This window comes from Prosopis cineraria, unplaced genomic scaffold, assembly GCF_029017545.1.
Source record: "Prosopis cineraria cultivar Desert tree isolate PC_DT_omini unplaced genomic scaffold, ASM2901754v1 PC13, whole genome shotgun sequence".
NCBI lineage: Eukaryota > Viridiplantae > Streptophyta > Magnoliopsida > Fabales > Fabaceae > Prosopis > Prosopis cineraria.
In genome coordinates, this window is record NW_026555344.1 from 33,838,427 (window position 1) to 33,849,486 (window position 11,060).

The 11,060-nt window shown below is 33.0% G+C and overlaps 1 protein-coding gene and 1 non-coding gene across 2 annotated transcripts; both read right to left on the minus strand.

The window, feature by feature from the left end:
* Positions 1-934: 934 nt before the first annotated feature.
* Positions 935-9,927, minus strand: LOC129289819 (protein PEP-RELATED DEVELOPMENT ARRESTED 1, chloroplastic). The gene is made up of 9 exons (XM_054926587.1): positions 9,562-9,927; positions 7,386-7,541; positions 6,244-6,312; positions 5,974-6,144; positions 4,730-4,873; positions 4,284-4,439; positions 4,094-4,159; positions 2,349-2,408; positions 935-1,209 (listed from the first exon to the last, which is right to left on the minus strand). Exons 1-9 carry the CDS (start codon positions 9,886-9,888, stop codon positions 1,162-1,164), a joined length of 1,197 nt encoding a protein of 398 aa, XP_054782562.1. The 5' UTR covers positions 9,889-9,927; the 3' UTR covers positions 935-1,161.
* Positions 9,928-9,999: 72 nt separating this feature from the next.
* TRNAK-UUU (transfer RNA lysine (anticodon UUU)) lies at positions 10,000-10,072 on the minus strand. Its single transcript has one exon. It is a non-coding gene; the product is annotated as a tRNA-Lys (tRNA).
* Positions 10,073-11,060: the final 988 nt, after the last annotated feature.

An 11,060-nucleotide genomic window follows, 5' to 3' on the forward strand; every position in this document is an offset into this window, starting at 1 on the left:
GCAGGGGTGCAAACTGAAAGTCACAGAAACATGACAAGTTCTGCACGAAGTGATTTCTAAAATTTACATGTGGCCAAGACAAAGGCAATAAATATAGAACCTTGAAACAAGAAATCTTTATAATATGTTTGCATGATAAGAAATTTGAATTCGAACTAAATGTATTATTCAGATAAATAAAAATTCATGCCAAGTACATTTTATTATTTTAATTTATTAGAATTTCAAATATTCACTCTAACCTTCTTTCAATTGTAAATTCCAACCTTTTGTTTTCTTGATAAAAAAAAAAATCCCAATATAAAATTCAAATGCCTTGCCCCCGCCATCAATTTAGTTCAATAAAAGATAGTTCTTTCTGGTTCTCTTCTTGCTAGTTCTTCAACTTCTCCAATCTCCTCTGTTATTATTGCCGACAATCTCTATATTAGAGTAGGTGATTCAGGTCAAACTTGAATCCACCAAAAAAAAAAAAATTAAAACTAAGCTTGACTATATAAGCTTTTTTAAAAAAAATAAGATACTTTAAACCCACTTCAAATAACTCAGTCAAAATTGATCTGGCACAAATAAGCACTACCATTGAAATTATTGACTACATATGTATATATGGTTGGTGATTTTTGATAAGCCCATCACCAAATCTAGTTAAAAGGGTTAAGTTTAACTATGTGGACTCTTTTGAAAGTGTATGCTATTTTAATATTGTTCTGAATAAATCCAACCTACCTTAATTATCGGCTCTAATCTCTACCAGCATTCATCCATCTTCCACTGTATCGTCCATCATCACAACTTCTGTTCTTCAAGTTTGCCATTACATTCTCAATCATCAGCTTAAGATTTTAGCACGCATGATTCATGGTTTAAAGCATTAGAATTTAAAATTGTTTATTCTATCCAAATAATAAATTTTAAATACATGAATTTCAAATTGAAATCCAAAATCCAAAATTCCAACACATTATTAATGTAAACCATATATCTTGTGCAAGAGAATTTACAGCACTATCTTTAACAAGGTCCTATGAATTAATCTAATCTATGTGTAATGCTATACTCTAATCTAACACTAAGTCTTTATGGCAGCTTGAAGCTCAAAATTGGACACAAAATGGGGCATATCATCATCCCACTTTATATCAAGAACAGAGAAAAAGATTAGCTAAATGCAATCTCCTGAAGCACTTGAAGTGTCTTCTGATGGACCTGCAAAATCAGAAAGGCAAAAATGAATTGTTTCATTCGGAAAGTCTCACGCGTGACCATGAGGTTTTAGTTCTTCAAGGTGCCAAATCTTCCATATCAAATCTCAGCAGATATTATGCAGAAGTGAATAGTTTTTAGGGAAATGGTATATTAGTCCTCTATAAAGAAAATAATGGCAAGCAAGTCCCTCCAATAACAAGCCACTCACAAGGCCTTTAATTGTCCAAAAAACAAAAACTGAAGGGCAAAAATCCCATTATTCTAGTTTAGAATAGAAATAATATAGCTTTCAGCTCCTCCATTTTCTTTCAATTATTGATTTAGTCCTTCAAGTTTAACTCAGTTAAATCAATCTTTCTAATTTATTGAGTTAAAGAATTATAGTGCCTAAATTATACTGAATCCAAAAACTTTAAAAATTGAGTTTTTTGTATCAAGAAAGTTCAAGGACTAAGTTATTTCTGGTCAAAAAAAAACTAAATTAAATTAACAGTTGAGAAAACATTCAAGGATCAAAAGTTACATTTTTCCCTTTAGAACATCAATTGTAATTTATTCAAAAACCATTTTTTTCAGATATGATATCACAACTCAATTTACAATTGATCTTGTGAAAATTTACAGCTAAATTTCACATAAAATATCAAAATTGTTTCTCCCCCTAATTTACAACTCACATTCTAAGATACAACTCAATTGTTTAGTATTTACAAGATCTACAAATGTTCTATGTTATCAATCAAGCAAGACCATTTTCATCCATCAAGTTTTTTCCCGTTTTTTGGACAATTAAGGACCTTGGAACTTGTGTGTCATTTTGCAAATTTGATGATCCATCTGCCATTTTCCCTAGTTTCAAAACCAAGAGGCAATACCTTAAGTGCCCTAAACAGTTAGTCTAGCATAACTTACTCCTACTGGTTAAAGAAGTTTGATTGAAGGCAAGGTTGAAATAAATCAAGGAAAATAAAAACAATGAATTAACTAGTAAAATTCTGCAGAAACTTTGGCATACAATGGAAAGAGGAAACTTAGCGCAAGAAGTAATCTTATTCCATTTGACAAATTCATTGACAGAAAAATAAACTGATCTTGCATTCAGAAATCTTTAAGAATGTGATAGGAATAAAGGAATTCACCCATTCTAGATGCTGTGCAGTGATGCCAGAGTCTGTTCCAGCATATATTCCACTCAAGACCTAGCATGGCATCACAACAATGCAGGAAGATCAGATTTCAAACACATAAAAACAAAGGAGAATTTCATCTAAGGACCATAGTAATTAATTATTTTCAAATCAAGCCTAAAAAACTCTGAAAACACATAGTAGGTTTGAAGGACCTAATTGAAATAAAATTTCTGAACAAAATGACGAAATTGCCCTAATGTTTAAAGACAAATAACGTTATGAACTTGACAAGTAATGCAAGAAAATTAACAAGTAATGTTAGCAATTTTACAAGTAAAGTTAATAATTTAACAAGTTGTGATAAGTGAATTTAACATAAGTTAGATAATGTACAAGTAATGTTATGGACTTAACAAGTAATGGAAGGAAATTGACAAGTAATGTCAACGATTTTACAAGTAGAATTAATAATTTAACAAGTCATGATGAATGAATTTAATACAGGTTAGATAATGTACCAATAATGTTATAGACTTAACAAATAACACGAGAATTAATATGTAATGTTAGTGATTTTACATGTTAATAATTCCCTTGAACATTCAAGGACTTTTGTCATTTTGCTTCAACATTTTATTTCACTTTGATCCCAAATTCCTACAGTGTAATTTCAGCATTTGTTGGATCTGATTTGTAAATAACTAGCTACTGGGGTCCTCAGATGCTACTGGGGTCCTCAGATGAAATTCTCCCAAAAAACGAAAAACAAAAGACATGGAAATGAGTTAGAATGTCTAAGGTTAAATTATTTTGTTGGTCATCTAATTTCTTTTTCAATTTTTACATTGGCCTTATAGTCTACCAGTTAGTAATCAGACCACTACAGTTTAGATATAATTTGGTGGTTCCTGTCACAGGCCACTTAACAAATCGGATTTCACTAGATCATCTTCCTTTAGCCTTTTTGATGGCATGAACATTTTCAGAGAGCAAAGATTGCATATGGTTAGCCACATCAACAAAGTTTAGTGGGCACTAATGAAGTTTCATTGATAGACATAGGGGGCAAAAAAACAAAAAAAAAAACAAAAGTTAAAACCACATAATAGAATTTTTTATTGTATAGACCACATTGAAACTTTAGTTCTTAACTACTTAACCTTGGTGACATCATAGGCCAGTCAACATATTGGATTTTTTGCAATTGTCTACGACTAGGATCTACCTTTATCCAGTCTTTTGACTTGATAATGCACACTCAGTGTGTCAAGATGGCATATGGTTAGCCACATCAATAAAGCTTAGTAGTAGCAAGGGTTCATTGACGGAGAATAAATTAGAAAAATTAAAACTATAAAAATAGACCCAATTACAAATTTCAAACCATGAAAACCAAATTGAATCTCTAACCACTCAACCTAAGATGGCATCACATGCCACTCAATAGATTGGATTGGATTTCACTCAATCGTCTGCTTTTAGTCTGGCAGGAAATATGCATATTCAAAATGCCAAGATGGCAAATGCTTAGGCATATCAATAGAATTCAACAGTCACAAAACAAGGTTCACTTATTGTATTAAATTAAAAAAGTTAAAACTATATAATGGACCCAATTACAAAATTTTGAACAATAAGGACCAAATTGAAAGAAAATTGAGTAAATTCTAGAGGCACAAGAAACAGTTAAATCAAACTATGGGGTTCAACTTTCCCAAGTATTTACAAAAAAACACTCTTTGATGTAACATTACCTTAGAGACAGTCTCAAGAAACATGCCTGGGCGTACTGGAAGTGGTTTCCGTCCTGTAACACTTGCCTGGACATCATGACAAGTAAAACACAGGTCATGAAATGGAGTCAAAATAAAACAAATACAATCTATACACATGGCCACCCTGATTAATTGGTAAACATAAATGCACACATCCAATTTAACCCACCCTTCCAGCAATTCCACTTGAAGCCTTTTGCCCAGCAGCATCTTCATCGTCAACAATGTTGTCTGCACCCTCATCTTTTCCTAGCATTACATTTCTTATCATATCCAGCACAGTTTTCCCAGGTTTTATTGCCACCAATTTGGTTAAGAAATTCACCTACATTGACAAAAGTTGTAAAGATGCTAAGGGTGATATAATATTAATGACAACAAATGATGGTGAATAATAAAGCAAGCTTTTAGATATCTGCATTACTTCACATACGACAACAAAAAATTTTATCCTGCTGGGTGGGGACAGCATTACTTCATATATATTTGAGATTTCCAAGTCCTTTTACAAACATACAAAGTTCAGATGATACAAAGCTAAGTATTATTGGGTAGTATTTCACTCATGTGAGAACCATACTGAGATTGAAATATGAAACCTGCAAATCAGCATACCTCAGATTGAGGAAGGGTGTACAAACCCCGGTTATTTCTTTCATCCAAAATCCCACCTCCCATCATATCTCGGGCTTCTTCTCTAATCAAAACAAGCCTTGCAAGTAGTTTTCGATCAGGTACAACAGGCCGAGTTTCCATTGTCTGCATATATTGTTTAGCACAAGACAATTAACCAAACAAAGTCAACAATCCATGTGGCTGCTTCAGACAAGACATGGGAAAACATGTCATTCAATTCAAAGATTTGAAAAACCTTGCTATGCAGTAATTGCAAAGCTAGAGGCTAAAAAATATTAGAACTTAAAAGACCAAGAACTGAAGTCTATAATCTATTTAACACATATTTTTGATAACACACTCTCTCTTAATACATGATAGTGTAAAAGCTATGAAATAATGTTTGCCACATGGCAAGAAAAATTACAATAGAAAGCATTTAAATTACCAACTCATCATTTCCATTATTAAATGTCTACAAAAATTCACTTGAAATTAGTGCCATTATGATCACATTTTGTCAGCTTATCTCGTCATTTTTTTGATGAATGAAAATTATTTAAGAGTAAAACTAATGAAAGAGAGCAACATCTAAGCCAGTAAGTGCTGATAAAAAGGGGAGCAGAGGAACCTGAAAGCATCAGTAGAAAAAGACTATTTGTGGAAATATATTTGCTTTTATTGTAAATATCCTATAACACATGAAAAGAATTCCATAATTGTCATATAAAGAACAAAGCATAATCATGCCCAAGTAGCCGCCAAATATCATTAAGAGATGTGTTGGAATGCTGTAATTATGGTCTTACCTCATTTTCTGATTAAGCTGGTTTGTCACATGGCATATAGGCATAAGAGTAAATTTATTCATTTCCCATTTTATTTCCATTTTATGTGATTGTGATCAGATGAGGTCCTTTACTATGCATTTATTTTGCTTTTTTATTGTATTTTATTTGCTGCCTGATCTGGTTATTTAGTATGGATTTTCAGAGCATAGGTTTCACTTCTAAGTGGTGGCTTCATTTAAGGGGCTGAGTAGTAGATTTGTTGTCATTTGCTTCCCTATATAATTTCATCACCCATCATGAATAAAAATAACAAAATTCTTTTTTTGGCCAAAAATAAAAATAACAAAATAATCAAAGTCATTAATTTGTGAAATTCTTCAAGATGTTTAAAAATTTAAAGGCTAGAAATATAACCTAGATGATAATAGAACGCATGAAGTTTCTAATATATACCTCTAATAGGTCATCAGCTTGATTAGCTATGTCATTTAGATTTGCCTTTGGGATATGTATCTTAGTGTCATTCTCGCCTTTAAATACACCACCACCAGCTGCAACTCGTCGTAGTAATTCATATCTGCTTTCTTTTTGGGGAGTTCTACAGAGAAGACCAATCACTTGAACCTAGAAAATGGAAAACATGCGCATGATAAACACCATAAGGATAGATTCAACCCTTCAACCAGAAATTGATCAGATAATGGCCCAAAGGAAACTCCTTACATGCGGAGGACATTTCTTTGTTAAATGTGATAACACAGTCTCCTTGATCACTTCCAACAATGTCTTACGCTGGAAAAAAAAATAAAGAAAAAACAATATTTATTGTTAATATCCAAACACAAGTTCATTATGATCTCTCGGACAACTGAAAGTAAAATCAAGAAACAGCATCATCAATTGAAATAATAGATCAGTTGACAGTAAGGAAATCATTAAAAAAAAAAAATCCCTATAAGGGATGAGGGACAGCAAGAAGTCTTGAATTTCAATTCAATGTTCCTTCTAGAGGAAAGAATAAATTATAGTGTGCTCGTATGGTTTAAATATGTTTCAGCCACTAAGAGTCCATAAGAACTGAGTTGAGCACAGAGAATACGTAAGATGAATTAATAATGCTATACCCAAGGCATTCATGCATAGTAAGTATAATTCATCCAAATCCCACCTTCAATTAAATGATAAAGCATAATGTAGGTAAAAAACCTGCTATGTAATTTAGGCAACATCGTAATTTTTTAAAGTTTACTGCCAATGAAGGATTGAAATCTTGATACATGTAAGATCACTGTTGGTGTAGTAATCCTTGTTTTGAAGCTTCCATAATGTACTGTTGTAGCAAAGATCCATCACACTTCTAGGAAAATCAACCTATCTTCATTCACTCCAACTATTTTTTTTTACTTATGTCTGAAATCACAAAATTTAAAAATGTAATATGAATGTTGACAGGAATTGAGTTGATTTTACATCACAAATGACTTCACATGAATTGCATCCACAATTACATGCTACGATTTGTTTTTGATGGCATACACGCTATAAGTAACAATCCATAGAAATTAAGCATCGATAATTAGTATTTTCTTATCAATCAAAAATATCATCTAGTCACTGGATTCTTAAAGCAAGAAACAATATCGCATGAGAACTTCCACATAGTCAAATTTACCACCAAAACTTCCATGTTTCAACAAAAACAAACATATTATATAAATTGACAAACACTCTTTTAAAGATATTACGACCAAATCTTCTCTTAATTAGTGTATGATCTTTGAGAGCTTCTATGTGAAACTGACTTGGCAAGCTTGCTTGACAACTAACTAGAATGGAATTGAAAAATTTCAGCGTGAAAATGATACCTTGTCATCTTGGTCATTCTCAGCAAGTTGGATCATGTAATCTAAAGCCATCATGAAATTTGATTCCATCTCATCAACTCTCTTTCCAATAACTCCCTGTGCAGCCAACTCCACTGCCACTTTCTCAGAAGCTTCATCCATGTTCATGTCTTCCAACTGGACTTAAACAGATATAACAAGCGATGGGGTTTCACAAGTAACATCTACATCAGGATTTCACAAATAACATGCAAAGACCACATGTAGAATTACACAGACAAGGTCAAGAAGACAACTTGCAAAATACAAATAAGTGCATTAAGGTTCGTGAGCAACATTACACACTAGAAGTTCACAAAGAAAATGTAAAGGCCCCAAGAAGGATTGCACAAATACAATTCACAAACTGCAACTAAGCATGTTATGAACTGAAATTAATCACATCAGTTATCTTCACTAGGAAGTGTAAAAGGACGGCATGCATAGATTCAAAGTTCTGATCAGTAAAAACACTAAACTGTTAGAGAAATATTAATATTATATGTTATATAGGTGCTTTTCTTGTCAATGGACAATGATCAAATATGATAATCAGTGTCATTTTGTCCACCCTCCAGACACTTTACAAATTATTGACCCATACAAAGGAGCTGCAACTTCTGCTCTTGTATTAATGAGCCTTAAACCAAATGAAATGGATGTTTCTTCTCTTGTATTCATTGCTCATTGTTAATTCTAGGTTTCTTTGAATTTGAAAGTTATAATGGAATTCATTAGAGGAGTGTTTCAAATAAAAATAATTTGTTTCTGGGTATATGTACAAATAACTTCTAAGGCAATCGGTTCTTGTCAGATCAGGTTGCTGGATGACTTCCTCCTTGTTGCTGTTGCTGTTGTTGTCTTTGTTTCTTTCCGGTTTGTGTTATTAGTTTTCTATGTTGTTTCACTTTAGCTTCTCTGTTGTTAGTTTGTCCAGTTTGCCCAAACTTTGTTTGTATTTTGTTTTAGCATTTGTGTGGTGGGCCAAAGAAAATAGTGTTACTATTCTTCTTACACTTTTATATTGTAAATCTTTTTCTATGGCTTTGGCTTTAATTAAGTTGGCTTTTTCTTTCCAAAAAAAAAAAAAGACTTCAAGCAATAACTTAAACTTCCGATTATTCACAAAGCTATACTAGTTGATCAAATGAAAGGGTGAACTCCAGGATCTAATCAACACAAATGAATTCATGTCTTTGAATTCAGAATGAAAAGAGAACTTTTTTACTTCATATATCACACGTCTTCAGTAACTATCTCAAATTAGTACATAGAATCTTTGTTATCAGTACCTTATCCTTAACCTAAACATATATTTTTCATCACTTCTGTTGCCCATATCATTATTGTACTTGTAATGTTCATCAATTCACCTAGTCCTACATTATTAATCACTCTCCCAAAGGGATATTCACCTATACTCTTTGCAAGTGCCCAAACCAATATCTCTAATTCTCACATAACCCCCTGAAGGCCTCAACTAAAATTAGTTTCTTGTCATTGAAGTAGAGAGGAAAGCTTTTCACCTTCATTCACATTCTAATGCTGATAAATAATAGAGTCCCAACATTTGTATAATCCAAACCAAATACCCAAAGAATTACAAGATTAATTGACTTAACGTGTCCTTAAGTTCCAATTTGCAGAGTCATCATAGGAGGTTTAATATTTATCCCTGAAATGAAGACTAAAATGATAACTGATAAGTCAGTTGAAGTCAACGAGCCAGGAAAGATAGATTGTTGCTATGTACCAGCATGCATTGTCAAAATAGCTGCCAAAAATCATTCTAGTACCATAAAAAATTTAGCTGGAATGCAGCCCATTAACACCCAGTTAAGATAATAGGCCTAATATGACAGCCCATTACCACAGAAGATCACCAAAATCCCCAATACGGTACAGGAAATGATTATAGGCTCACAAAAAGATCACATTATTAACCCCAAAACACCTACACAATCAAACACACACACGCACACGCACATTTTGAATACACATCTCCTTTTGCAAACCAGAATGAATGAGATATAAGATTCCACCCCAGAACTACTCATTTGCATCTAGTCTAATATAAGAGGTTCCACTTATGAAAGGACAAAAAAACAATTCCTTCATTTGAGAAGAACCCTATTAAAAGGAGGAGGCAAAAACTTACAAGGGTAATCATTTCCTGGAGAACAGAGATGACCTGTTCTCCTCCATTGAGGAGAGCCTCACGTTGAGAGGAATCCAACCGTTGGTTCTCTCGTTGTTGGGGTCTTCCATATCTGTCTTGTACATCTAATTCCTCTTCTGGGTAGCCTCCACCCACTTCGTAACTTGTACTTGACACAAAACGCTGCGTTCTCCTCTTCGGTCGCTTTAACTGCAACCGTTGAAAGTGGCATGGTTGGGAGGACGTTGGGGTTGGAAAACAGTGAGCGAAGAGATTAGAAGACACACATGAACCAGCAGGGAGGAAGAGTAACGTGCTCTGGAACATCCCGTTGCCTCCTTCAGTTCATCGGAAAGGATAAGAATAATTTGCATTTTTTTAAAAAGGTCAAAAAAAACAAAAAAGAAAACAAGAAAAATAGGGAAATTACATAAGATACGCCGTCTGTGGGAATCGAACCCACGACCACATGGTTAAAAGCCATGCGCTCTACCGGCTGAGCTAAGACGGCGAAATGTGAGATTTAGTTTTTTTTTATATAATCAACATTTATTTGGAATCAAAATATCTTTACACCAGCACAGCGATCTGAAGTCGTTCATCATCCACCACCATCTATCATAAAAGAAGGAGGATGATCAAATTGTAAAGAGTTTGAGACTAAACTGCGAGAGAAGGTAGCGAGAAGATCTGCATGTGCGTTCTGTGATCAGCTTTTTCCAATCTCTAATTCTCTAAAGTAAAGAGATCTTGCTTCCTCCACAATATCTACAAAAGAATAATCACTTTTACAACCATAGGTGAGACTAGAGACAAATACATCCCTTAAGTTTAAAGAAAATTGCAAAAACAATTCATGTATTTTAATATTTTGCACCATTTGGCTCAAATATTTTTCACCCCTTAATTCAATTTTAAAAATTTTGGGTTCAAAAATTTTTTAATTATTAGTTTTAAAAATGTTTCACCTCAATCCTGGCACCACCACTAATTATAGCCCTTTAAAATCAAGAAAATGGCCTTCATGCAATAATCTATATACACGTCCACTCTTCGAAAACCTCTTAACCATCAAATGTTCAAACCATAGATCAGACTAAAACCACATTTAATTTAGCAATAGTTGGGCGCACTGCATTAATTTTACCACTAAAGCCACAAACCTACTGTAGCTGCTGATCACGCATGACACTGGATATGCATTCTGCAATGAGCACCGCATGCTTATCATTTTTGTGGATCATGTTGATCCTTCATTTCATGCTGAAATAATCTTTTATCATTCATTTTAAATTAGTTTTTATATAATTTAATATTATATTTGTGAAAATAAAAAAATTTAAAATTTTAAAATTAAATTTGAACTGTATTTAATATTAGTTAGAAGATGAGCACCATAATACTCATCGCAAATATAAATTTTTTGTATTATTATTAATTTTTACTTTTACAAATATAATATTAAAAATATTTGAAAATTAATTTAAAATGAACAACAT